The 27,695-nt window shown below is 50.5% G+C and overlaps 7 protein-coding genes across 7 annotated transcripts; 4 read left to right on the top strand and 3 right to left on the bottom strand.

The window, feature by feature from the left end:
* atgI (autophagy protein ATG9) lies at positions 1 to 2,903 on the top strand (the record flags this gene model as incomplete). The annotated part of the gene is made up of 2 exons (XM_041691886.1): positions 1 to 731; positions 809 to 2,903. The coding sequence occupies 2 exons, from the start codon at positions 1 to 3 to the stop codon at positions 2,901 to 2,903; spliced, it is 2,826 nt and encodes a 941-aa protein (XP_041545326.1).
* A 1,339-nt stretch (positions 2,904 to 4,242) lies between these two features.
* Positions 4,243 to 4,702, top strand: AKAW2_51904A (uncharacterized protein; the record flags this gene model as incomplete). The annotated part of the gene is made up of 2 exons (XM_041691885.1): positions 4,243 to 4,563; positions 4,622 to 4,702. The coding sequence occupies 2 exons, from the start codon at positions 4,243 to 4,245 to the stop codon at positions 4,700 to 4,702; spliced, it is 402 nt and encodes a 133-aa protein (XP_041545325.1).
* Positions 4,703 to 5,808: 1,106 nt separating this feature from the next.
* Positions 5,809 to 8,543, top strand: AKAW2_51903A (class I alpha-mannosidase 1A; the record flags this gene model as incomplete). The annotated part of the gene is made up of 3 exons (XM_041691884.1): positions 5,809 to 6,818; positions 6,883 to 8,448; positions 8,507 to 8,543. The coding sequence occupies 3 exons, from the start codon at positions 5,809 to 5,811 to the stop codon at positions 8,541 to 8,543; spliced, it is 2,613 nt and encodes an 870-aa protein (XP_041545324.1).
* An 884-nt stretch (positions 8,544 to 9,427) lies between these two features.
* On the top strand, positions 9,428 to 11,937 carry AKAW2_51902A (uncharacterized protein; the record flags this gene model as incomplete). Its single annotated transcript, XM_041691883.1, has 6 exons — positions 9,428 to 9,566; positions 9,650 to 9,768; positions 9,845 to 10,079; positions 10,152 to 10,252; positions 10,310 to 10,466; positions 10,514 to 11,937. 6 exons carry the CDS (start codon positions 9,428 to 9,430, stop codon positions 11,935 to 11,937), a joined length of 2,175 nt encoding a protein of 724 aa, XP_041545323.1.
* Positions 11,938 to 13,202: 1,265 nt separating this feature from the next.
* On the bottom strand, positions 13,203 to 14,407 carry scw4 (putative cell wall glucanase (Scw4); the record flags this gene model as incomplete). Its single annotated transcript, XM_041691882.1, has 3 exons — positions 13,203 to 14,078; positions 14,140 to 14,288; positions 14,341 to 14,407. 3 exons carry the CDS (start codon positions 14,405 to 14,407, stop codon positions 13,203 to 13,205), a joined length of 1,092 nt encoding a protein of 363 aa, XP_041545322.1.
* Positions 14,408 to 15,338: 931 nt separating this feature from the next.
* On the bottom strand, positions 15,339 to 17,031 carry lcbA (serine C-palmitoyltransferase subunit lcbA; the record flags this gene model as incomplete). Its single annotated transcript, XM_041691881.1, has 4 exons — positions 15,339 to 15,521; positions 15,582 to 16,073; positions 16,126 to 16,636; positions 16,703 to 17,031. 4 exons carry the CDS (start codon positions 17,029 to 17,031, stop codon positions 15,339 to 15,341), a joined length of 1,515 nt encoding a protein of 504 aa, XP_041545321.1.
* Positions 17,032 to 17,804: 773 nt separating this feature from the next.
* FKS1 (1,3-beta-glucan synthase) lies at positions 17,805 to 23,624 on the bottom strand (the record flags this gene model as incomplete). Its single annotated transcript, XM_041691880.1, has 3 exons — positions 17,805 to 18,090; positions 18,144 to 23,414; positions 23,491 to 23,624. The coding sequence occupies 3 exons, from the start codon at positions 23,622 to 23,624 to the stop codon at positions 17,805 to 17,807; spliced, it is 5,691 nt and encodes a 1,896-aa protein (XP_041545320.1).
* Positions 23,625 to 27,695: the final 4,071 nt, after the last annotated feature.

The raw sequence follows: 27,695 nt of genomic DNA, 5'->3' as shown, positions 1-27,695 counted from the left end.
ATGATGACCTCCAATATCTTATCGCGTTTCCTCCCTCCCAACGGTTCCCCGTCAGTGTACGAGACAATCCGACAACATGACAATCATTCGGACGGTTCGGACGTGGAGGAACGTGCAGGAATGGCGTTTGACGATGAACATGGGGACCGATTCAGCGACCGTGAGCTGGAAGATGCTCTAGCAGATGCTGGGAGGGATGACTCCCCCGGTCCCAGCGATCCATTTCTCCCCCGAAGCCCGCCAAGGAAAAGGGACGAGGGGGGCTTTCTCAAGGCCGGTTCTCGTCGCCGCAAGTTTAGCCGCCCTGGTCGGATACACGCAGCTTCACCGCGCCACAAGTTCGATGATAGTGATGATGATGTTCCTCCCTCCCTCCTCGTGGAAGGAGACCAAGATGACGATGATGTTCTGAAATCGAAGCTCCCACCTCCTCCCCGTTCGAATAACCCCCCGAATCTTGATCATCAGCCCAGATCATCGCCTCGAGACGACCGAGTCCACTGGGAAACCGCCCGCGAACGATTACCGCTACATGACAACAATAGGAGGGCCCATCATGCAAGTCTGTGGTCAGCGGGATATCCAAACTTAGCACTGGTAGATCCTAAAGAGAAGGCACTGTGGATGTGGGCAAACGTGGAGAACCTGGACAACTTCTTGAAGGAAGTCTACACATACTTTCTTGGAAACGGTATTTGGTCGATTCTGTTGAACAGGGTTTTAAGTCTCTTGTAAGTCTTCCTTGCCCATTTTCAACTCACCTGTATGATCGAGACTGAATCGAGACTGACATGTGCCTGGAATTCAGGACCTTTGCATTCGTCGTAGGGTTCAGCATATTCCTCACTAACTGCATTGACTACCACAAGGTACGCGGGAGTCGCACTCTGGACGACATTCTGATCCAGAAGTGTACAAAGCAAATGTCCATGTCCGCTACCTTCTTATTATGGCTGCTTTCGTTCTTTTGGATTGGCAAGGCCTTTCAGTACTTGCTAGATATCCGAAGACTGAAGCACATGCATGACTTCTATCACTACTTGCTTGGAATATCAGATGCTGAAATTCAATCAATATCCTGGCAAGAGGTCGTCAGCCGATTGATGACTCTGAGGGACTCCAACCCTGCGACTGCGGGTGCGGTCTCTGCGAAGAACCGCAAGTTCATGGGGAGTCAATCAAAGCAGCGCATGGATGCTCACGATATCGCAAACCGACTGATGCGCAAAGAAAACTATCTGATTGCCTTGATAAATAAAGATATACTAGATCTGACTCTTCCGATACCGTTCCTGCGGAACAGGCAACTGTTTTCGCGGACACTTGAATGGAACATCAACCTCTGCATCATGGATTATGTTTTCAACGAGCAGGGTCAAGTGCGGACGTTGTTCTTGAAAGACACTCATCGACGGGCCTTGAGTGAAGGCCTGCGACGGCGTTTCATGTTCGCAGGCATCATGAATATCTTCGTAGCCCCCTTCATTGTCGTCTATTTCATGATGCACTATTTCTTCCGCTATTTCAACGAATACAAGAAGAATCCATCGCAGATCGGATCACGACAATACACGCCACTGGCCGAATGGAAGTTCCGTGAGTTCAACGAGCTGTGGCACTTGTTTGAACGACGTGTCAATATGTCTTACCCTTTCGCGAGCCGCTATGTGGATCAGTTCCCCAAAGACAAGATGGTGCAATTTGCGGGTTTCGTGGCGTTCGTCTCTGGGGCACTGGCCTCGGTATTGGCATTGGCTTCCGTTGTGGACCCGGAGCTATTTCTGGGGTTCGAGATCACTCACGACCGGACCGTGCTTTTCTACTTGGGTGTCTTTGGTTCTATCTGGGCTGTCGCGCAGGGCTTGGTTCCGGAAGAGACCAATGTGTTTGATCCGGAGTACGCGCTCCTTGAAGTCATCAACTTCACTCACTACTTCCCAAGCCACTGGAAGGGCCGTCTGCATAGTGACGATGTCCGGAAGGACTTTGCCGTGCTGTATCAGATGAAGATCGTCATCTTCCTGGAGGAGATCCTAAGTATGATCTTCACACCGTTCATCCTCTGGTTCAGTCTGCCCAAGTGCAGTGACCGTCTCATTGACTTCTTCCGAGAATTCACCGTCCACGTCGATGGGATGGGATACCTGTGCTCCTTTGCGGTCTTCGACTTCAAGAAGGGCACCAACGTGATCTCGCAAGGGGACACGGGTCGGCGGGATGCTGCCCGGCAGGACCTTCGGGCGGACTACTTCTCGACCAAGGATGGCAAAATGCTTGCATCTTATTACGGGTTCTTGGACAACTACGGTGCTAATCCGCGTGGAGCTCATCCGTCAACGAAGCGACAATTCCACCCTCCACCCACCTTCCCGACCCTTGGATCCCCCTCTGCCATTGAGATGGGCAATTTTGGAGATCGGCCGGCAGCAGCTGGGCTGATGGGTCAACAGTCTACATATGGCGCTCCTCGGTTTGGACCCGCTGGCATGGGCGACCATCTCTCCCCGGCACCATCGATGCTGCTCGACCCGCACCATCAGCCATCAGCATCAGGGTTCCGGTCAACGCACCGCGCTAATCCGTATCCGCGCTATAGGGCCTCACGACCACCTCCCACCATCTCCGACCCCATTGAAGATGAAGATCCTCCGGCGGCGGGCAAAGGTCGTGGTGCAGTTAAATCGTCGCCCGGGGTCGGGTCGAGCGGGGGTGGCATACTCACCAGTGATAGTAACCTGGGGGAGTCATGGCGGATGAACCTGGTAGGCGATGAGGTCGAGGAAGAAGACGAAGGCGGCGAGAATGTCGACGCCCTGGCTGGCGGGGCGGGTGTTCTGGGGCTCATCCAGCAGTTTCAGAAAGTCAACCAGGACAATCGGGGACGGACGACAGTTGGTATATAATTAGAATAGATGGCGATGGTGTCAGGTTTCGGTCGCCTCTACGGTGCACATGGTTACAGTAGGGAGTCCTGATTACCTGGAAAGCCTCGGGAATCCTGGCCCAGACAGCCCACTGGAAAAGGCAGTCATTCAGTCATACGCCAGTAGTAAGGGTATTGTATGTAGAGTGGAGGATAGGCTAGCCACGCTAGTGATCACACCTGCAGCAATGGTTTAGTAGTACTAAAGTTTACAATGGTTTTGTCCAGCTGATTTATTCTGTCGGGGTGTATGTATGATAGTCTAGTCCCGGCTAAATGGAAGGTAGTAAAGAAAAGGACCAGGGTCTGTCTGTCTGACCGGACCTTTGCCCCGATTCAACTAAGCACCAAACCTTTTTTTCCCTCTTTTACTTTCTCAAGAGACTGAATGTTTATTTATTTATTTATAACCTGATACTGCTCTTCCTTTTTTTTTTTTTTTTTTTTTACTTGAATCGACCCATATTCTTCAGGGTCTGTCTGCTCGCTCAGAGTCCGAGAAGAGCACGTTTCAGGGTCCTCACATACGAAACAGCAGTCCCCGCTGAGAAAGCCCCTCCAAGTCAGGGGAGAGTGAAGACTAAACCGAGGGTACCAAAAATTCTTCAGAGATGGAGACAGCAGAAAATGGCCTTCTAGTCTAGATTAGTCGGAAACTCACGGCACGAGTAGGAAGCCAGCCCATATATTAATTAAATTAGCTTGGCTGAACTCGGATGGCGGAAGAACAGACCTACGTACTTGGACGGTGACAGACAACCTAACAAATGTGATTGATTCTACTTTAGTACTAGGGGAGTCACCTGATTATTGATAGCTGATAACCAAGTTCAGTTCACCCCTGGATAAACTCCGGGTTTCCGGGACGAGTATCCATGGATGAGAAGGAGGGGAAGGTTATTAGTTTAGTCCTTTGATAACTTTTGACCATCATGAATCAAAGAATCAAATGAATGAATAATTTGTGGAACGAGAGGGAAATAACATCCATTATTCTTCTTCTTATTCTTCTTCTTCCTTCTTCCTCTTCCTTGTGATTGTTTGTGTTATCCACCCCCCGCCCGTCTCGGTAATTACGGGGGCTCCATCACAGGCTATATTTAGCAACTCACACTAAAGAGAGAAAAATAAAAATGGAAAAGGAAAAAAGAGGATCCAGTCAGTCCGTCCCCTGCAGCCGACGCGCATTATGTTGTTGTTGTTATTGTTGTTGGCAGCGAATAGCCACCATGAATGTCAAGGGTATACGTACAAAACATACTGCGAATTGCGTAGGGACATACGTAGACAGTTGAAAAAAATAACAATTGTAGAGAGACATGAAGTGGATTGTTAGTCGATCTTATAATCGTGATGCTCTCCCCATTTCAATCTGGTTCTTGACAGTCGATCATCCATCTGTCTTTCCTTCTTCTCTTCCCACCCCCTGCAAGTCTGGAACCAGTGCGCCCGACCGACCGGCAGCTATCAATTCAATCTCCCTGCTGATCCCTCCGTCGCGGATCCGGGGATCTCCTTTTGTTGGTCTCGATCATTATTTTTATTGGATTTTACTCATTTTGAATTTGATTTTTTGGGGTGCAATGCGCCGGACTATTGACAGTCTTGACTTGACATGGGATGCCAATGATGGGATCGGAGTATTGCTTACCCCCCATCCATCATCATCATCATCATCATCAATTGATAGTTGACTAGCTGTTGCTGCATTCAGTCATTGTCATTCCTTTCATCATTATTCAGCCAGGATGGATGGATGATGGTGCAGTGAACAAGTAATAGTTTAATGCAAACTGCAACAGACTCGGTCTTAAACTTGACTCCTGATCCAAGCGATTTCCGACCGCGATAACTTTTCCCTTAGGGCTCCACGCACGCAGCACCAGAATCTTGGCCGGGGCTCTGGGGTTAATGGCTTTCTGCTTGGATGTGAGCGGCGGTTGCATCCGCAGGCGGTTCAGGCGAGTTTCCATCCATTCTTTTAGTTCCTCTTCAATCTCAATTCATTCATTTTATTGGAGCATCGCGCGGTCTGGCCAGTCCCTGGCGGAGGTCTAAACCTTCCAGTTACTAACTAGTCGGCCCTTTTTCCTCTCTTCTCCCCTCTTTCAAGTCTTGTCTCTCTCTCACGCGCGCTCTTACCTTCTCTCTCCCTCTCCCTCTCCCTCTCTCTCTCTTTCTCTTCCTGTCGTGCAGGTGTTTAGTTGGTGCTTTTTCCTTCCCACCATCTTTTAGACTTGTCCTCTTTTTATTTTTGGGGGGGCTTCCTTTCTCCTCTTTCTTACATCTTACTTTTTACACTTTACCTTTTTCTTTCCCTCTTCTCACCTGATAGTTTCCCTTTCCGGTCAGGGCTGCAGGTTGTCATTCCCAATTCATCCATCCTCCCTCACACTCTCTCTTCCTTCTTTCTCTCTTCTCCTCCCCCGAAATCAATCATGACCTAAAACAGGTCAACTCTCCGCCAATTCCCACCCACCTCCTGATTGATTCATTCTCTTTCCACTCGTTTGGTCCACTTTTGTTGCATGCTGGATCTCAGCCCAGTCTGTCGTTAGAGAGAAATCTGACCCTCCTCAATTCTTATAATCCACTCCTCATTGATTGGGAGTGTTCTCCATTCATTTTCGCCCCGAGTCTTGTCCCGCGGCTTGCAGGAACTTGACTCCCTTGGGATCTCGTGATCCTTGCGGTGTCCCTCCTCCCTCGTATAACCCGCACCACCCCCTCTCAATACCTCCACTTCTTGGGGGATCATTTATATTATTCTTCCATTTGACTTGACTTTCGCTTGGGGGATTTCTTCTCCCCTTTCAAACTCTGTTTCTTGCCTTTCGTTTTTCCGAGTCTTGTGTTACTACCTTTCTCGGTTACATTCGTTTACCATGTTTCGAGCCCGACGCTACCGGGTCCTCCTGGTCTTCGCGACCATCTTTGTGCTCGCCTTCATACATTTCGCTCGATCTCGAGAACAGGCTCCCTCCGCCTGGAGTGCGCCACCACCCGTTGATCGCCATCCTGCATCGTTCTCGCCAAACCCTCCCCCCGCTGACGAGACCACCCTCAAGGACTCTGCTCCCATAGGTGCCCCTCCGTCCCCTCCTCCTCCTCCTTCTTCCCCCGAGAGCTCCGATCAACATTCCGAAGAAGCGAAAGAGCCGTCTACCGAAACCTTATCTGATGCTCGCCCGTCGACCTCCGCGGAAGTGTCCAACCCATCGAGCGATGCAACGGGCTCGGGGAACAAGAATGAAGCCGAGTCTGGTCCGGCCCAGTCCCAATTGGGTTCTGAAGATAAAGGGAAGTTGGCAGTGGAGGCTCCCGAGTCCACTTGGCCACACCCCCATTGGAAGAAGATGCCCGAGCAATATCCTCTCGCTCCCGAGGACTTGATCCAGCTGCCCGCCGGTCAATCCAAGGTGCTCCCTAAGTTGCAGGCTGATTTCAAAGACGAATCGTCCGCCGACAAGATGAAGCGTCTCGAAAGGCTATCGACGATCAGGTCCACTTTCGAACATGCTTGGACTGGCTACAAAACTTCCGCCATGGGCCATGATGAGGTCCTGCCCCTCCGTGGTGGATATCGCGATCCGTTCAATGGTTGGGGAGCTACTCTTGTGGACGGCTTGGATACTCTTTGGCTCATGGGCCTGAAGGAGGAGTTCTCCCTTGCGGTCGACTTTATCAAGACCATCGACTTCACCACCTCCAAGAAGAAGGACATTCCGGTCTTCGAGACTGTCATCCGTTATATGGGAGGTCTGCTCGGTGCATACGATATCTCCGGACACAAGTACGATGTGCTTCTGGAGAAGGCCGTAGAGCTCGCCGAGATTATAATGGGCGCTTTTGACACTCCGAACCGCATGCCAACCCTCTTTTACAAATGGGCCCCGTAAGTTCTTGGTTTTGGGTGCTACATATGTGGATTATGTATAGCTGACGTGCTTGTTATGCAGGCTTTACACAGTGCAACCGCATCGCGCAGACAAGAAGGCTGTGTTGGCTGAACTCGGCTCTCTTTCTGTGGAATTCACCCGCCTGGCACAGCTGACCAAGGAAAATAAATACTACGACGCTATTGCGCGCATTACAAATGCGCTCGAGGCTTATCAGGACAACACGCAGCTTCCTGGCTTGTGGCCAATGAAGATCGACGCGTCGGGTTGCAAGAAGACCCCCACTCACATCGATCATGAGGTTCCTCGCGGAAAAGTGGCAGTAGAATCAGCCACCAGTACTGCTCCCACGAGGCCTTACACCACTAGGCCTGCTCCAACGGACGCCCAGAGCTACACCGAGTTTTTGGTGCCTCATGATGCAAGATCGCTGCACGACGATGCCCAACCCGCTGAGTACGGTGGAGTCTCGCGTCAACAAAACTACCCTAGCTCAGAGAGCGAGTACCGCGCTTCCTTCGACAAGCAGACCCCCGACGCGCAGTGCCATGAAGGCTTGACCAGCCCCGCCTCGGAAAGTGAGAAGTACGGATTGGGCGCTCTTGCTGACTCGACCTATGAGTATCTGCCCAAGGAGTATATGCTGCTGGGTGGGCTCAACGATCAGTACCGCACCATGTACGAAAAGGCCATCAAGGCAACCAAAGAACGGCTCCTCTTCCAGCCCATGATCAAGGGCGGTCGCGATGTTCGATTCTTGAGCACCATGACGGTGCCCAAGCAGCCTGGTCGTACGAAGGTAACCTATGACGGCGATCATCTTTCCTGCTTCGTGGGTGGCATGGTTGGTATTGGTGCCAAATTGTTTGGCATCGAAGGCGACATGGATTTGGCGTCCAAGTTGACGGATGGCTGCGTGTGGGCGTACGAGTCCACCAAGACCGGGATCATGCCCGAGCACTTCTCCTTGATTCCGTGCAAGAACGGCGAGAAGTGCGAATGGAACGAGGAAACCTACTACAAGGCGCTGGACCCGAACATGCAGGAGCGATTGGCTCGGGCGGCGGCACGCAAAGAAGAGAAGGAGAAAGAAAAGGCGAAAGCCAAGGCCAACGAATACGTGGATCCTGAGCCCGAGGCTATCAACTCGATCAAGAAGTCCCACGCCAAGCGGGAGCGCGGCAACTGGCACGTCATTGCAACGCCTCCCGACGACATCAAGAAGAAGGAGGAGGAACCGGTGGAGACCGTTGACGAAGCCGAGGAGGAGAAGGCCCCCTCGCACGAGGAATTTGTCGCGGCCCGGATTCGGAACGAGCGGCTGCCACCTGGTGTGACTCGTCTGGTGGATCGCAAGTATCTCTTGCGGCCCGAGGCGATCGAGTCGGTGTTCATCATGTACCGCCTCACGGGCGACGAGTACTGGCGCGAGAAGGGCTGGGAGATGTTCGAGGCGGTGTCCAAGTACACGCGGACGGAGCTGGCCAATTCGGCCATTGAAGACGTGACGGTCCAGACTCCGAAGCCGACGGACGAGATGCAGTCCTTCTGGCTGGCGGAGACGCTCAAGTACTTCTACCTGTTGTTCAGCGACCCGAACGTGGTGAGTCTGGACGAATATGTGCTGTAAGTGAAAGCTGGCCTTGACGAGAACTGCGCACTGGAGACTGACCCTTGACCGCAGAAACACCGAAGCGCACCCATTCAAGCGCCCGCAGTAACCCTAATGCTCTCTATGGCTTTGTATGCATGTGCATGTGCAGTCTACGTCGATATTGCTGTTTTTGTTATTGCGTTTGTTTGGAAAAGTACAGATACCACGTCCCCGAGCACATGAGTTGATTGACCCTCTTCTTTAATCGTCACCCTTTATTTATCACCTCGTCTTCCCCCGATTTTTCTCTCTTGCGTGATGCTTTCGTTATTTCTCTAGCTGGCTTGGGAATAAGAGGCTGATATCAGGCGATCTGTAATGAACCCGGCGACTGGCGCTGGGAGGATGTTGTTGTTGTATAGACTACGTACTTTACTAGTGGCTGTAAACAATTAATCATGGGGACCGGAGAAACAACTTTGGTTTCTATATTGACACATTCATTGTTTCCACATACATTCAGAACTCAATGTTGTAAATCTACATGTAATGTTGTCATACCAAGCAATAAGACTCAAGACAATATCTAGTTAAGAAAATTAGCTAGTCAGCTAACTATTTAGTGCTGATGAATGACGTACGGCCGCCTTAGTACTCCGTAGTTCTCACTCCTGTTTCCCCGACCAGAAAAATACCAGTGGATCGCCCGCCAATCCCCCGCCGCCGCCCGAGTTGACTTGGCCACTTCCATCCACCATCCTCTCCATACTACCTAACCTAACCTACCACACCACATACACATCATACACAACACACCACTTCCCTCTACCTTTCCCCCACCCTCGCGGAGCAGTGCACCACCACCCCTCCTCGCAACCCAGCTCCAAGCGCAAGGCGGGCGGGATGAGTGCCGGGAAACAACCACACGACGACATTCCCGCCGACGACGAGGACGATCAACCCGCAGCACCTGCAGCAACACTAGCACCACACCAGCAGTAGCACCGGGAAATGGACTTTGAGGTCTCCCTCGAGAACGAGCAGCAATTCTGGGACGAGATACAAGAGATTGTTTCCTCCCCTTGCTCCTCGGAAGATCATATCGATAATGCGCTGAGGTCTTATTTGGGTCTGGCGACGAAATATAAAGGTATGAAATGAGATGACATGAAACTGTGGGATGCGGTTGTATGGGGGAAGGGCTGACAGCTGGGTGGTGGTATGGTTTTTTAGATGAATACCTTCAATCCGAATTAGATGTTACGAGGTGCTCGTATAAATTGCTTGCGTCGAATATCTTTGTCGCTCATACGGATTATGTGCGGAGGCAGATGGTTTATGGGTTGTTGCAGGTTCGGATTCCTTTCTCTTACTTACCTTGTGGATGGTGGGGATCTGGTTTAACTGATGCTGATTTGGTGGTGTTAGGATGATGACCCCGCGACTCTTCACCTCATCGTATCGTTCTTGCTCTTCGACGGTCGACAGCATGACGTGGCGTTTCGGATGATGAATGAGGAGGGCCTGTTCCCGAGGTTGTTGGAGCTGCTGCAGGCGCGGAATCGGAAGGAGGAAGAGGAGGTCCCTGCGGGGTTGCATCGATTGCTGATGGATTTGATGTATGAGATGTCGAGGATTCAGAGGGTCAAGATTGAGGATTTGGGTGCGTTTCCTCTTTTCTTCTTGGGTAATATTGTTGTGGACTGGGTTGTTTGTTGACTGAAGGGTGGTACAGTTCTCGTGGATGATGAATTCGTCAAGGGCCTCTTTGATATCATTGAGAGTCTGTCGTACGATGTTAATGATCCTTATCATTATCCCGTTATTCGGGTGCTGGTGAGTGGTTATGCTTTGCTTGGGATGCACTGGGGTTTTGCTAACGATTATGCTCAGCTGGTTTTGAACGAGCAGTTCATGATTTCTGCGCATGATCCGGTCGATGAGAATACGTCCAATGGCTTGACGAACAAGATTATCAAGATCTTGGCGATGCACGGCAATCTGTACAAAACTTTTGGGGAGAATATTATCCTTCTGATTAATCGTGAAGGTTAGTCGTCCCAAGCGCAATGGGTGGAAGGTTCCTAACTCTTGCAGCCGAGACATCGTTACAACTTCTGACGCTCAAGCTCTTATATCTCATCTTCACTACCCCGACCACCTACGAATACTTTTTCACCAATGATCTTCACGTGCTGGTCGACATCCTCATTCGAAACCTTCTGGACCTGCCCGAAGAGGCGTCCGCTCTCCGACACACATATTTGCGTGTTCTCTACCCACTACTGGCACATACACAGCTGAAGTATCCACCCTTCTATAAGCGGGAGGAGCTCAAGCGGGTGCTCAGACTGCTTGTTCACGGTCAGCTCTCCGAGAGTGGGCCTGACCGGGAGAAGATAATGCACTTCGACGACGTGGATGAGACAACACGAAGGCTGGTTCTTCGATGCGCAGCTGTTGAATGGCTACGAGACCCCGAACCAGAAAAGCCAGTTCACGATGAAAATACCACGCCCACGGATAGTGTCCCTCCCGATGCTGAATTCGGAGAACCATTGGAAACCTCTCGGACTCTTTCACCCACGAGCACGGTCGACAGCTCTCCTGAGAACATGTCGCCCACCAGATTGGACGGTCCAGACTCCAATGCGTCAAGCACGGCTGCGCATCACAGGCTCAACCAAGCGCAACGAATCGGCATGCACCTTGAGCATGCATCATCTTCCAGCCTCAGCGTCCAGGAAGTAGCATCCCAGCATGTGAAGCCTGGCATCATAACACCCAGCCGCAACGATACCCGTGCTGCCATCGATAGCCCAACGAGTCCATCAAAGCTGCTGGGCAAGCCCAAAGTCAAACCTCTGCCTCCGAGAGCAAGACGTTGGCGCGGCCGGCGCGACGACGAGCACGGACAAACTGACAAGATCCCCGAAGACGCCGAATCTCAACACACAAGCCCAATCATTCCACCCGCAACTCTCGTCACCACCAACAGCGCCAGCGAGCGCTCATATTCCACCGGCATCGTCCCACCCCCCGTCCCCAGTCACTCACGCCGTTCAGCCTCCAACCCACCTCCGGCTGTCCCTCCACCCCGACGCTCAACAGTTCCCCACCTCCACGCAGGCCATGGAGGAGTAGGTCACCTTCCTGTCCCAGTCACGAGCCACTGCACTCCGCTTGCCAGTCCTTCTCGACCTGCACAGCAACAACAGCAACAGCATCACCACAGCGTCAGCAGCACCAGCACACTCACCACCGCACCATCACCTACCCCGCCAGCCGCCACCCCTGTCACTCAGAAACACACTCAGAAACCCGAACCCCCTCAAACTCGCCGTCGCGGCCGCACAAAGAACGGCCGGGCTGACTTGACTTATAAACCCCCTCCTGTGCCGGAATTACCGGCGGAGCATCTGCAGAAAACCCAGCAGCAGCATAGCCACACAAATAGCGAACCCAAGACCAACGCCACCGTGAGTGTTGAAGAAGCGGTGCAGAACGTCAGTCTTGAGTAGGTAGCTAGCTGCCTAGCTGCCAAGCTGCACGGAGTATTTTCGTTGGGAGTAGCATGTGATTCACATTATAGCATCATAGCATAGCAAGCATACACCATTTCAGTTTACTATAATCTGCATGCAATGCAGCGGCATAATGCAAAGCAATCAATTGTTGACACTTTTTTTCCTCAAATCTCAAGCATACAACCACCAAAACCACAATAATCCAGATTTAACCTAGCATCTAGCTTAACCGAGATAACATAGCATAGTCAATAAGGACCCCCTAACGTGCCTGACCTGTACTTATCAAACAACACAGAGTTAGTAAGTTAGTTGGTTAGAGCTGGTTAGTTGAAAGCGACGTATCTCCAGTCCGAGTAGAACCACAATCACAATAATACAAACAATACCATAATACCAACAATACCATAATACCACCTCACCTCATCCAAAACGCAAAATACTAGTCTTGGTTTAATTATACATGTAATACAACTAAAACAAAATACTAACCCGGTGGCAAGACGAGAATGGAATAGAATAGAATGGATAAGACTAGCTAGCTCCATTCTCGGACATGGAACCAAACCGCAAGTACCTTTCGCTGCTTCGCAACGGGCGTTGTGGGTGGGAACTGGGAAGATTACCGAGATCGGGTTTTTAGTTTGGATCTTGTTTTTTCAATGGTCTGGCTTAGTCTACCCGAAGAAGTTGGTTTTTGCTGGTGGGTGTGGGTGGATTTCGGGTGGCTCCCGAGATAGAAAGAAAGATTTGAGAAGTACGTACGTACGTGGTTGATGACGACGACGATGGGGCCCAGTTACTTAGTAGTTACTAGGTGGTTTTCGGTTTAGTTTGGATTGGCGGTAGAGCAGTGTTGGGACTTATCAGACGTTGGGTTTACTACGTACTGGCATAGGAGTGTGGTATGGTATGATATGATTGAATTGATATGATTAGATGACACCAAAGTCATCAATCCAAGTGACTGTCAAATATGCACAAGATACTGTGTGAGACATAACCAATTATTCACAAGACTTGTGTAAATGGACAGAAGAAGAAACATAACATGTAGAAGTAATAGAAATAGAAACAAAACAATAGGATCACCACAAGGGCATACCAACTGACAAGCTCCCGAAACAATCACGACCAGCGCGATCAAATCCAAAAGCATATCATATCTATGTATAGAATGTCAGAAAGGTTACTACCCCATGATGATCAGCCGCCCAACACCAGATGGACGTAAGTGGAGTAGATCAAAATGCCAATCGTCAGCGTTGATTGATGCCCCAGAACTTCTCCGCTCCAAAAGTACCAGGGGAGTCTTGCTTCCACAGATCATCAAAGGCTGTAAATAGAACTAATTCATTATCGCCCGTGAATGTCTGCTGCAAGCTGGCAATTGCCTTTTGTTGGTTCTGCGAAGACGGCACAGCCTTGCCATTGGGCTGACCGTTATGTGGCCATCCTGACTCGCTAATAAGCGTTTTCTTGCCGCGGGCCGCTTTGGAGACTTTATTGGCTTGGTCTTTGACGTACTGGCCGGCTTTATCAGCGGTGTTGTTGTTATCGAAGAAGGCATGGCAGTTGGCAGCACAGTAATCGGACGCTTGGCAGAGCTCGGGATGTTGGATCAGGACTGAGAAGGTATCCACCGTTACCACGGGTCCTTGGTATCCTGCGGCGCGGAGCTTGTTGCGTGCTGTGTTTACTGCGTTGGTGACATCGGTAATCGAGTTCTTACCATCGTTGACTAGTTCGTTGCCGATATTGATGGTGTGGAAGACGGACCAGTCCCCATTGGCAGCCCCGGTGATGTAGTCAAGACTGGATGGGAAATTCTGCAGGTCGAAAACACCAGCGAAGACTTTCAGGTTGCGTTGTCGCGCGGCTTTGGCAACCTTGTTCGTCTGGTCACAGTCTACGCCGTAGATCCGGACGAACCCGTACTGCGCCAGCTTGTCCAGGTCTTGGTTGACTTGGTCTTGGGTCTTGCAGCTGCCATCGCTGTTATAGGGAGAGTAGGAGATGCCAAAGCGACGGTAATTTCCGGTCTTTGGGTTCTTGGTAGATTCAGGAAGTGGGACGGCGGGGGAGAGATCCAGATCATCGAGAGTCGGTAACAATGGTGGAAGAGTTGCAGGTGACTATTCCATTAGTCTGAACCCTAGCTTGACATCTGAACCAGTGCTTGTTGGTTACACTTACATTATCTGCCGTCGCAGTTGGGTTTGAATTGCCGCCGCCGCCGACGACGTTGTTGGCAAGAGCATTTCCAGCTTGGTCTACCCACACAATCACATCACCTCCTGGAAGATCACCCAGAGGGCCAAGATCGCGCTTTTTGCCATGGTCGTCTACAATCTCAGTCAATTGGTAGGTCAGGCACTCGTAGTCTCAGAGGCGTACCATAGGGAAGTGCGCGGACAACATAGCTGAGCAGCAGCACAACGAGGAGGTACAAAAGGCGTTTCATTGCTGGTGTAACGCAAACCCGTTGCTACTGTATTGACAAAGTTGACTTTGAAATCAGTCTCGTAACGTTCAATCCACGTGGTGATTTAAGCAAAGATCCTACCGTCAAGCGCACCAGGAAATAACCGTCAGACACAGAGCAGAAGACGCGGATTTTGTTCAAGGACACCGTTCAGCCAAGTGCATCTCCTGACGATTCACTCTGGCATAGAGTGAAGACACCTGCCCTTCATTCTGGAGCGCCATGGGTGAAGACAAGGGAGTGCCGCTATTCTGCTTCTAGGAAAACAAATGTTTAACTGGGTTGTTTTGGATGGAATGTTAATTTCGTATCTGCGCAGATCCCTTGGTCTCGAGAATGCGCCACGGCCTCGTCCAGGCCATTTGCCACAAAATCGAAACCCCGATCGATTCCACAGTGTAACCTGTGGCCCCTTGGTGCTCTTCCAGAGCCCTAGGTTGTTGTTCTGCCCCTGTCATGACTCGACCATCAGTGAAGCGGATATCCCTGTACATCCCTTCCGTCGCGTTGAGATCCAAGACACAAAGTGAATCACAAACTGCATTGATTGGACAAGAACACGAAATTATTATTAGAATGTAATGTCTATTAATGTTCACTGTGCCCAAGCACGCAAAGAAATAAAGGCCGAGATGGGCAAATAAGAATATCTGCACAGTAAAAATAGAGACCCGAAGCTTCAACAACCTCATATCACGCCTCAGGAAACGCATCTAGGTCGCATCAATCCACGGTGTAATATGTTATACAAGAAATCGTGTAGGGTGGTGTTCTATATCACCAACACAAAGGGCAATGGCACGAATGGAAAGAAGGGTACAAGAGGCGTGTCATTGGAGCATTAATGTTCATGGCCACTTTCAAGTCAAGCCGGTAAGGAAATACGAGAAAGAAAGGGAAAGGAAATTCTTTACTTCCTCTTGCTTAGAACTTTCGTAATCGCGTGGCGGATGGTCGTTCCCGCCTTTTCAATCTCCTTTCTCGTCAATCCGATTGTCACGCAAACCTTCAAGGCAGGAGGAACAATCTGCTTCGGCTCGAAGTTATCCTGGAGAGTCTTCAGGCGACTAATGAGAACACCGTTCGCGAGACACTGTATCCAAAGCAGTCAGTTATCTTTCCGTATAAGCCAATTTTGGCAAGCAACACTCACCTCGTCAACAATATCTTGGAGCAAGAATTGTTGGTCGTCCAGGGACAGCTTCTTCGCAGCAACCACCTCTGGCTTGAGGACCAGAATCATCATAGGGTTCTCGGGGGAACTGGTGCAATATACCCAATCACTGCGAGGGTCCAACTGGGCCCACATGGCCTTGGTATGCTCCCGCAGCTGCGTCACAGTCTCGGGGCTGTTCTGGAGAAGGTTGATCGTAGCACTAGCAGTGGTAGACAAAAGAGCGGGAAGTGCCGCAGAGAAAGTATAAGCAGCAGCCGAGATACGCTGATGATGGACGATCTCTTCCGAGCCAGCACAGAAGCCACCTCCTGCAATCAGTGGGCCGGCCAGCGAGCCCACAATCATATCAACTTCCGCCGCATCGACATTCTGGTGCTCAGTCACACCACGGCCAGTTCGCCCAAGAACACCAAAAGACCAAGTCTCATCGAGGATCAGACGGAACTTGTACTTGAGTTTGAGCTCGATCTGGAACCTAGTCAGCTAAATCCATAGAACCATAATGAGGATAAGCACTCACAATCTTAGGCAAATTCACCATGTCGCCGTAAGATTCAAACAGACCTTCGGTGATAATGAACCGCCTAGTAAGAGGCTTCCTAGCTTGTTCCTTGGTAACCTTTGCAAGGACTCTCTCCAAGTCTTCCATATCATTATGCTCATACCAGCGAACAATGCTGCGAGAGATCTGGATACCCTTGCGAATAGCGAAGCTAACACCTTTGTCCGCAACAATGATATCACCACGCTTTGAGAACGCAGGAATGACACTGGAGATTGTCGAAAAGGCTTGCGCATAAATGATGCAGGCATCAGTACCGAGATAAGAGGCAACATCAGCCTCCGTCTTCATATGAACATCCTGAGTACCATAGAAGCCGCGGGGACCGCAAGGACCAACACCGTAGTTTCGCAAAGTCTGGATAGCCTTCTCCTTGAGCGACTCGTTCGTGTTAAAGTTGTAGTAGTTATAGGAACCGAGATTGGCGACCGTCCGACCGTTGCTCAACTTAGACTTGGGTCCAACTGGGCTGCAATTCACGAACAGTCAGCATACCATCTCCGACAGGAGACAAACCAGGAAAGACAATACATACCCAACAATGACCGTCCGCTTATCAACCTCCATCGCCTCCAGTGGAGTAGGCTTTCCCACCAACGGCTCCGGAGTCCACTCATCCACCAAATCATCAACCTCATCCTCCGAAAGTTGAACCACACCCGGTTTAGTCGAATACTTCGGAGCGAGAAGGTAGCGGACCGCAAACAAGAAGAGAAAGAGTTCGACAGCCGAGCGGATCGGGTCGTTCTGGTAACTAGACTTCACATAACGTAGAAAGATCGCTGAACCGGGTAGACGATGGAAGAGGTCGGCGAGTTCATGGAGGTACTCCGAAAGGAGACGCTGAGTCTCCTGGATATCCATGACGGGAGAAAATCCACTTAGCGCTCAGGGCGCAAGTACCCAGGAAGCAGATGAGCGGAGTCTGAAGTTGAAATGAAGGAAAGACCCTCTATAAATGATTCGACAGCATCAGCGACTGAATAATAAGTCAAGGCAGCGGCATTTCCGGAGGTTCGAAGCAACGCGGCAAAGTCCAACTTCCGGGATGGGCGCGGCCCTAACACGTGACTTGGCGCTCCTTGCAGGTCAGCTCGTTTTACGAAGCGTATCAAGCACTGAGCATTGACAAGACCCTGAACATGCAGATATACTCAAATTATAATATTTACAGGGTCAAGGAAACGTACTATACGTCTACGTAAGAGTGGTGTTGGACTGGGACATTTAGGATCTAAAACTCTCAAGACTCTTTGAATTCATAGTCAACAGGACTAGAGGCAAAGAAGCCCTCTAGATAAACACCAAGGAAATCAAAGGCAGCCGATGCAATGGGACGATACAAGAAAAGCTGGCAAGTCTAGTGACCATACATAAAGGACAGAACAACACCTTGACAATACAAAACAGTTGAAAAAGATTGAACCCATTAATGTTGGCAACTGAAGGAGCATACACGCAGTTTCGTCAAGGAAAAAAAAGGTGGAGACGAAAAAGAAAAATAAAAGGCAAATGTATGAGACTCGGCAGCGACATCAAGGCGCTGGTTACTTTATACAGCTCGTTTCCATGTTCCATTTCCGAAAAAGAAAGACAGGTAAAATGTATTGAAAAACAATTTAGGACAAAAACAACCTCTAAGCAGATGCAGACGCCGCGGACGGGGTCCAGGCGGAGTAACCGACAGGGAGACCATTACCAGTGTAACTGGAGATGGTATCGTTGTTGTCGGTATCCAGGGGCTGCATAAGACTCATGATGTTGAGGTTCACGCTGATGCCTTCATCGCGGGCAACCAGAGGAGCAATGAGAAGAATGAGGAACAGAACCAGCATAGTGAAATACAGGATCGCAAAGCGGACAACTCTTCTCTTGCGGAGCTTAGACTGCTTCAAAGAGTAGATGGGAGGGCGGATTTGACGACTGGTGGATGTTAGTATATGAGAACATAGGAATGAAGTGGAATCTGAACGTACCTAGGCCTCAGCCAGAAAAGGATGACAGAGTGGAACTTGTCGACGTAGGGGATGCAGAGAGCAGGAAGCATGATGAAGAGGATAAGATGGCCCAGGACGAAGTCACCAGAGAAGTAGCCGAGCTCGGTAATCTTACAGAGGAATTCTCTGCCAGGCTGGGAAAGCGAGTGCCAGCCCATGTTGTACCATTTTCCGGTCCACCAAGCAATGTTCGACTGGTCATGCTTGAACTCTCTGGTCAGGGCGAGGGAGATGATAAGCTTGTAGATGAAGCGCTGGATTGCAGCGGCAGCGATCATTCCCAGGACCATGCGAGGCCACGACCAGCTCTCGAGGAAGAACATGACTTCGAAGATGACAAGCAGAACGATGACAGCAATGGCGTGTGCAATGGCGGCGAGGACAGCACCGAATTTCTTGCAGCACATGCCGAAGATGGGACCCATACAGCAAGCCATACCGAAGAACATACCCGAGACACCCGCGTTGACACCAATGGGACCGAAAGCGACGATCGCAATACGAACCACGGCATTCGATGCGCGCGCGTTGTCGTTGGAGATACCAGTTCTCGAGTTGATGTAGAGGTAGGGAACCAGAGTTACAGCAACTTGGACGAGAGGAGCAATGATTTCACTGAAGAAAATGTTCGTGAACTTGGCCCTGGGAACATCGCCGGATCCCTTCTCTGAAGGAACACCAAGAAGCTTGCGCTTGTAACCTGTGAGACGGGTACGAGACAGGCGGCAGAAGGCAATCCAGGAGGAAGCATGCGAGCGCGAGTTACCACGAGACAGCCATCTGATGTAATCGCGGTAGTCGATGAAGAAGTCGTGCCAGGCAAACTGGTGGGGGTTGAAGAGGAAGGGCGAAATGCAGAGAGCAAGCAGAGAAACCCAGAACCAGATCAGGGCGGGCGTCCAGACGGTGGATGTCGCGAACAGAAGCATGAGCAGGGAACGAGCACCGGCATAGATGGACGGTCCGGCGAAACGAGAGTACAAGACACCGAATGGGATGCGAGCCGTAGCGAACCCACGCCCAGTACCAATGTAACGAGCACCACCGAAGGACAAGTTCTGGTGGACAGCGTTGGCATAGATCTGGCAGACGAACACTTCGAACATGAAAGAGAAGGAACCAAAGTGCTTGGCCAAACGAGTAGCCATGCGCCAAAGACCTCTCTCAGTCAGTTCCTGGACAGCCAGGGGAACGAAGGAGATGAAGAACACAATGAAGATGGAGACGACACAGCGGTTCACCCAGGCGATAATGGGAGTAAGATCCGCACAGTAAGTGGGACGCAGAGGGTCAGTGATGGGCAGGTTGGAGTTGTAACGGCAGGTGATAGTTTCATGCTTCAGGGCACCAAGGTTGATCAGGACAATCATGAACATCTGCACAGACAACATAATGAACATGTTGTTAAGATGGAAACCAGGGTGAGCATAGTAGAAGGACAGGAAACGGTCGAGGGGCAGCTGTGTTCCAAGGTAGTAGTACTCTCTGGACAGCATCTGCTCACCCATACCAGTACCGATCTTGGTTGTGAAGTTCAGAATGGAGCCAAAACCCAAATCACGACCCTTACCGCACTGGAAGTACTCGCAGTGCTTGATGCGTCCACCACGGCACAGTGCAGTCATACCAGCATAAATATCCTCGTTCAGGTGGAGACCCTTTTGAGCCTTGGAGATACCACCACGCGTAGTCATGAAGATACCGTTCAGGAAATCAGGGTGACCATAGTGCAGCTTTCCACCAATCTGCGCAAGAGTACGAGCAAACAGGGTACCGAACGTCTGTTCCTTACTGGCAGCAACGTCACCAAGAACACCAACATTCTCTGAGAAAATGTATTCACGAGCACCGAGAATGGCGACGGGGGTCTCAGCCTCGGAGGCAATACCAGGGGTGTAGGGCGAGACATTGTCGGTGGTGAGTTCTTCGAATTCAGCCAGAACACTACGGATCTTGAGACACTCCTCCAGGTAGTTATCCTGGTTAGCGTCAATGACCTGGATGTATTCACCGCGGTAGAAGATGATAGAGTGGTTCTGGTTATCGGACTTGCCATCACCGAGAATAGGGTTTCCGGAGAGCTGGATTCGGAACTTGGGCTTGCGCATTCCGTTGTCAAGGAGCTCGCAGTGTCCATCAATCAAAGCCGAGTACAGGCGAGGCTCCTCACCCTCGTTGGCTGGGGGCTCCTCGTCAAGGTAAGCGATCTGGAGATCAGGGTAGGCACGCAGAAGGAACTCGGTGTTTTCACGCTCTTCCTTGTTGAACTTGGCATAACGCTGCATGGAGACGCAGATCTTGAACTTGCGACGAGCCATCCTCTCAAGTTCACGTTCGAGCTTCTCGGAGTTACCACCAAACATCTGGACAACCTCGGGGTTCTCAACGCGGTAAAGCAGCTTGATAGCCCTGCTGTAGTTCATGAAACCGGAAATGGTTCTGTACAGGGTCTGAGAGCGAAGGGAGGACCAGATACGGGTACGGAGCGTGTATTCGGGAGCAGCAGACTTGAAACCGATGCAGTAGAAGGGAAGGTCATCGATCTTGCTCTTCTGCGCATCCTTCTCGTTCTTCTCAGGTTCGCCGTTGAATTGCGAGGTCTCATCAGCCAGAATCTTGGTGTCCTTGACGAAGCAGTCCCACTCGTGGGGGTGAAGCTGCTTCAGGTATTCCAGCAGAGTAACACGAGAGTACGGCTCATCCTCACGGATGATTTCACGCAGCGACAGCAGAATCTTCTCGCCGTAGTGGGGGATAAGGACGGTGAAAGTGGGCATGTTGTCAACCGGGAGAGGCTCAGGCATGGGAGTAGCGACAGACTGGGCAAAGAAGGAGATACGACGCTCAGCCTCACTACCCGCCGGGAAGAACTCGGTCTTGAAGGACTGATCTTCCTGGGAAACGAAGAAGGTAGGAGCCCGCAGCGTACGCTTGCCCTCTTGTTCGGAGGGAACCTGGTGGTAAAGCAACTTCTGGACGTGATCAATCGCCAGCAAATGCTCACGGTACATGGAGATGATGATGGCGTTCCAAACTTGGGAGATGAGCACCTTGGGCTTGTACTTGATCTCCATGTCGGTCGTAGCCAACACCTTGGAGTAGATACGCTTCGGTAGGCGAGAGAAGATATTTCTCCAGGGCGACCAGATGGAGACACCGAGGTAGAAGGACCGCGCCACCGAGAAGATGGTGTTACAAATGACGTACCACAAGTAACTATCCAGGAAGAAGAGAGTCAAATCCATGAACATCATCAGACCGAGAAGGATCTGAGGCTGAGCGTGGCAAAGCACGTTGGGGATGTAGGTCACACCAGCACACTGATGGATGCGCATCGGGGACAAGATGCGCATGGGATCCTTCAATGACAGGGTCAGGAAGAAGTAGGACTCGACCAGCTTCGCACCGAAAACACAGATCCACAGACCATAGGACATCCACATGTCATTGCCATTCAAGCGCGGGTAGCTCGCTGTGAATGTTTGACTGGCCACATATTGACGGCCGTGCTTCTTCAGGTAACTGCCAAACAGACCGCCAAGAGGCATGACAGAGAAGAAGAAGAACGTGGCCAGAGCAATGAAGAAGTGGACGATACCAATAATCAGGCAAATTGTCTCACTGAGAACGTTGTTGAAGCCGAAGACCACAACACCAGGAGCAAGATTGACAATGAAGACGGCAATGAGGAACATCAGACGCTTGCTGAGATGCTGAGCACCTGCCCACCGGCGAGGCACATACATCCACTCACAGAGCGTTGCGCAGATCTGAATGAAACCAACTAGGGCACCACCAAAACCGACAGCAGACCAATACTTTGAACCAGCGGGCTTATTGTCCAGCTGCTGCTGGTAGTTCTTGGTGTACAGGGTGGGAGCGTTGTAAGCAGTGAAGAACCAGAAAGCACCCAGGTGAATTACCCAGATACGGTTGAAGTTGGTGATCATGTGGAACCAAGACCGTGTCTCTCTGTACGTCTTGAAGAATGCTTTCTTCCAGTCGACGTCCTTCAACTTGGTCCATCTTTCAGCCGGGGGAACATCGACCAGACGAGTCTTATCCTCAAATGAGATGCGCTCGATACCCTCGGGGTACCAGAAAAGCTGGTTCATATCATCGTATCCGATGATCTTGTCGTGATCACGCTCGCGGCGGACATACTTGCCATCCGAGATTTCATAACCCTGGTCACGGCAGAACTGGTAGAGGGGTGTGATGATCTCATTCAGGTAAGTGAATTCCTCCACCGGCTCGACCCGGCTCTGGCACTCGGGGGAGCTGTAGTAATCGTCGGCACACTTGAAGATGAAGCAAATGCACTCAGGCATGTAGCGGACCTGGTTAGCTTCACCCCAGCACAGCATGTACAGAGCCAGCTGGCGCACACGATCATGCGGGGACATTCGGTTCATGCGTGTCTTCCACCTGTACACAGCAGCTTCCAGGCTATTGTCGCCTTCCATGGCCTCGAGATTCTCCTCAACGTTTTCAGGGTTCTGCTGTGCTGCGGCCTTGGCCGCTTTGCGAGCCTTCCTGGTCTTCCGGTCTGCTTTGCCCAACTTCATGTTGGCGAATCCCACGGCATCGTCCAAATCCAGGTGGGCAGCGAAATACCAACGGCGGTAGTTGGCGTTGTCACCACCAATGTAGTCTGCGTGCAGAGACAGAAGGGCTTGGTTGGGCGTCATTCTGGAGGCCCGGGAGTCCAGCTGTGTCATCAGGTGGTCGTACATGTTGCGCATGCTGTCCCTCTGGAAACCGAATTTGTTGACCAGGTCAATGAAGATATCTTCGATCTCCTCTTTGGAGACGGGAACCTGGCCATCTGATGCCCAGGCTGGGTATGGCTCCCGAGAACGCGGTCCACCGGGAAGGGCGTTTCCGTAGTCCATGCCGTATACGGGTGTCGAGGCGCCAGATGATCGGTTGGCGCCATACGAGACCTGCGAAGATGGCGGCCGGTATCCGTTGTATCCACGACCAGCATACTGGCTGTCGGCATAACTGTTGTAACGTTCATCTCCACGGCCATAGTAATCCATATCCGCAGCTCGAGCAGTTTCCGACCTCATGGTGAAATCGCTAAAGGTCTCCGAATCCTCCTCAGAATCTCCACGGCGTCTCCCACGGGGTGCACCATTTCCTTGGTCATAGTACTGGTCACCGTAGTAGTCATCCTGGTGACCAGCATCGTAGTAACCACCCTCTTGGCCATATGCCTGACCTCCTTCTGCGTTGTAGTAGTTGCTGTTCGAGAGACAAACAATGGTCAATCAACTGAACATTCTGGGTACCGATTGTTGGATATAATGGGGAGACATACCCTCTATCATAATAGCTGTCACCGTAATCGTTAGGATCGTAATAAGCCTGGCCATGTTCGTCCTGGTAGTACGCATCGCCATGCTCCTGATGGCCGTAGCCATCTTCGTAATGCCCTGCTGGATAGCCTGACATGTTGGATAGCCACAATCACCGAGCCGTGTAATAGCTTCTTCTAAACCATGAGTATCAATAAGGCCTTATCTGTGGGGGGTGGAGAATGGCGGTTGGTATCAAAGATCCTGCAACTTACATCAACAGTGGCCCATTAAAAATTACTCTGATCCAAATTTCAGTGATAGAAGCATAAACAGATAACACTTCTGGCGCAATGGGATATGTATGTTCAGAACGCGTCGAAGATTGACTTTTGATGTTGTCGCAGCGTTCTTTTCCTGTGAAGGCACCAGTGCCGGAGTGTGTTTCAAGGGTGTGTAAAACTAAACAACAATCTCAACTCGAAACGATCGTCTGCTTATTCTTCTGTTGCTCGTAGGTCGACTTCCAGGGCGGGGCCGGATGGTCGTCGCTGGAGGGACGTTTGATAAACGAATGGAAGGGTGAAGCGAAGTAAAGAACAAAACACGACTAGGGGGAGAGTCAAAAGCAAAAGCCTCCCGGTTGCCGCTGGCTGAACCTGTCTCAGCCAAGAAAGGCCTCCCTCTTCTTTCCTCAAACGAAAGCAAGAAAGAAGAAAGGGAGTGAGGGAGAGGTCGCTAGTGTTGCAAAAGATGAGTCGGGGGAAAACGAAGTGTCGACGAAAAAAAGAGCGAACAGGAACCGAAAGGAAAAAGAGGTCGAAGATCAAAAGAACGAAAGAAGGAAGGAAGGAACTAAGAGACGGACGGGGAGGGAGGAGGAGGCTTGAGTTGGACGGTAAGTGGTGAAAAGGGAATTGATTGACCACCCAAGCAGGGAAGATAGGACTGACGCTACTCCCTAGTAGGACCTGGGAAGAAGGGGAGAGGGGGGGCGGCGCTGGTGGTTATTTTGGGATCTGGATCTGCTAATTTACTTGCGCGCCCAGTCCTGTACCTGTATGCAATACTGGATTATTCCTAAAAAGGTCCGGATGGTGTAAATATGGTAAGCAGACGGGTGCCCCTGCAGCCTATCACATCCCGATTCACCCTCCCCATTCATCCCACCTGCACCGGGCGGGGGTTACCATCGGTATTACCGCACGCAGTACCAAAACGCGCGTATTGTTACCCACTTTTTTCGCCGTCCAACTAACTCTTGTCCACAACAACCACCACAAGCCCCCCCGACGCCTCAGCCCTCACCATTTCTGGCCTGGAGATTCTTTGACTGTCGGTCGAATGAAGTGCGGATTACTTGGCAGGGTCCTCGGTGATTGGCTTACTACCGCCTGAGGTGGCTCATGCTGCCTACCAAACTGACCTACCAGATGTCTTGTCAAGGATTCGAGGTGCCTCAGATACCATGGATAATGGGCCACACAAGCAGGAGTCGTTATTTACTTTTTAGTAACGTGGAAAATCTACGTATCTTCCCCCCCTCTGTTTTCAGTTATCCCCTTACCCTTTTTTCCTTTCTTTCTTTTTTTTTTATTTGGCAATGACTCCATCTTCCAATATATGATATCAATCAAGATAGTCAATGGTGTAATTATTACCCACCCTTAGGGGGGCGAACATCCCTTCCTCTTTCTCGATTCTGGAAACAGTGACAGCTCGAGGCTCTAGGTAGGAGAAGGTTAAGCGGCGTGAGTTCCGGCACAACAGGATGGCCAGACGGCGTTGGTGCCGGAATCCATGGGAATCAAGACGGCCCCTGAAGCCCCGACCCACCGCCAGGTAATGCAGATGGCGCAATGAAACTGTATCCATACGGTATGGTGTCTTTTTGGCGTATCATCGTGACAGCAATTTACCATAGTTGTGTTTATGTTGCTTCGGAACGGCATGCAGGGATAATTCTCCTCATTCTTGAAGCCTGAAGACTGTCTCTCAACACCCGCCGCAGATATGGTCGTGGCCAGGGTAAAAATGCGTCGCTATGCAGTCTATGGCGGTTGTTACCATCTTGATCTTGTTTGTTTATGTTCATGGAGTACAGTGAGCCCCTCAAGGAGGAGGGGATGTTTGGTTCAACTGCTTTTTTCGGGCACTGCTTCGTTCCTGATCCAAGACCTGGCACCCATGGTTGCCCTGTTGTATCTGGTGTGTCAGCATAATCACCTCCGGCGTAACGAGGTATCTCAGTAGACTATCCCATATTCGATGCCAATGTAAGCATTACTTGCGGGAGGGAATGGACTATAGAACTACCATACAGAGCTTTTACATCCGTCAGACGACTTTCACTCAGCGGAGGTATTATCGGATACTCAGGAACTCCGTACATACATCCACGCTGCGGTTTCATTCTCAATCGAGCGTGAAGACTTTGCACGACTTGATTCCGTTTGCATCTATTATTCGCCGCTTGGATTTGCTACCCATTGGCAGTACGTAACCTGGTAGTTCGAAAACAAACAAGTAGCGTCAGTCGATTTGCCACGGTGGGAAGCTATATTCACTGCTAGTCGCTTGAGAGGCCACTCCGAACCATAACCGCTGATTAAGGTAGGTAGGCAGGTAACATTTCCATTTTTACTTTTTTCCAATTATATCTTCCCCTTCCCCCCTTGCCACCAATAGTTCATACTCGGCGGCTATCTCACATTGACGGGTAATCGGCCCTACAAAGTAATACTAGAGGACGGGGTCCTCCATCCAACTATCAAATCAAGTGTGCTATTCTTGTGGTTGACCCCGATGAACCCGCCTCGCGAGGGTGGATGCAAACGGGTACTACTTACACAGAGAGGGTAGATCAAACTTTATATAGAGTGGAAGAAATAAGACGCATGACATGGTGGCTTTATCGGAGGTGGCAATACGAATCTCTTGGGTTACTCAAACTGGGTGGATGTTCATTCAAGGTTAATGGGATGCAACTTCAATAGCAGAGGACTTGCAGGAATGCAGAGTATGGGGTTATGCAGTGGATTGTTTCCCATTCCTGAGGGCAATAAACAACAATAGGAAGAGAAGCCATGCCATACTTGTTGTCCCAGCCACAAGAAACCATTTCATCCATTACGGAGTAGTAGTTAACTATGCCGGGTGGTTCCGCTCGTTGATTTGGTTCATGAGGACAGGACAGGTCCTGAGAGGACAAGGTAAATTCCTAGTTGACCTGGCCCTTGGGGATTTGGGTGCCTTGAGTCATGGGTCCCAATATTAATGTAGATTTGATTTTATCCACCTGACGATGATAGACCCTGATGCCTTCTTTTGCTTGCTTCTGCTTGTCTGATCGATGGATGAGATCCCGTCAGCAGCAAATTTGTGGTACTGTCAATTGGGGGGAATTGAAAGTTACCTTACACGGAATACCTGTCAGCCACTTTACCTGCATGATAAACTGCGTAACGCAACTCAGCAAACCATGCGTTGACACCACATAAGCAAGTGACCCGTTTTTTTCCCAGATAATAATGTAAGCATCAAACCACTAAGATTGAAGTGTTCGAGGCAAGCGAACCCCCCACCTACACATTAGACCCAACTTTGAGCCTTGGTAGACTTGGGTGGTTTCTTGCTTTTCTTTCGGTGCCTTCTTTGCTTCCTTGAAGGACTTCCGACAATATCTTGTTTCTGATTGGCAAGCTAAGGTTATCTTTGGGCCTTCCCGGGATATCGTAAGAGATTATCAGGCTAGATGATCGACAAGACAATGTGGTCTGCCTTCTTCCCAGCCTTTTTTTCTCACTACACTGCGGGAAGGCTGGGAGAGCATAGCGGTGGGTACACACTAAGTGCTTAGCAGCCGACTACTGTATCTGCTTCATCTAAGACATTTTTCTTTCGCTTGTCGCCGGGAAAGCTGTGCTCCGGGCGTTGTTAACTGTTAAGAGGGGAAGGGTTCTAGAAGGATAGACTGGTCCCCTCTTGTGTGGGAATGACTGCTGAACGTGAAGCTTGTGCATCCACCGAGTTATCTAGTATCTACAGGGTGTACGCAACATGTCGATACCTAAACGATAGAGTCGGCTCCCAGTTTAGATTCGGGCGAACATCACCCCAGAAAGGCAATTTTTTTATTTTCTTCTTAAGACTTTTTCCGCCATAATGCAGGTCAAAAGCATGCACTTCTGAAAATTGTCTCCGAAATCTGTCGGTGACATGAATAAAC

The sequence above is a fragment of the Aspergillus luchuensis genome, chromosome 5 (genome assembly GCF_016861625.1).
Source record: "Aspergillus luchuensis IFO 4308 DNA, chromosome 5, nearly complete sequence".
Taxonomy (NCBI): domain Eukaryota; kingdom Fungi; phylum Ascomycota; class Eurotiomycetes; order Eurotiales; family Aspergillaceae; genus Aspergillus; species Aspergillus luchuensis.
The sequence above is the reverse complement of the archived record's forward strand: the minus strand, read 5'-3'. Positions and strand labels throughout refer to the sequence as shown.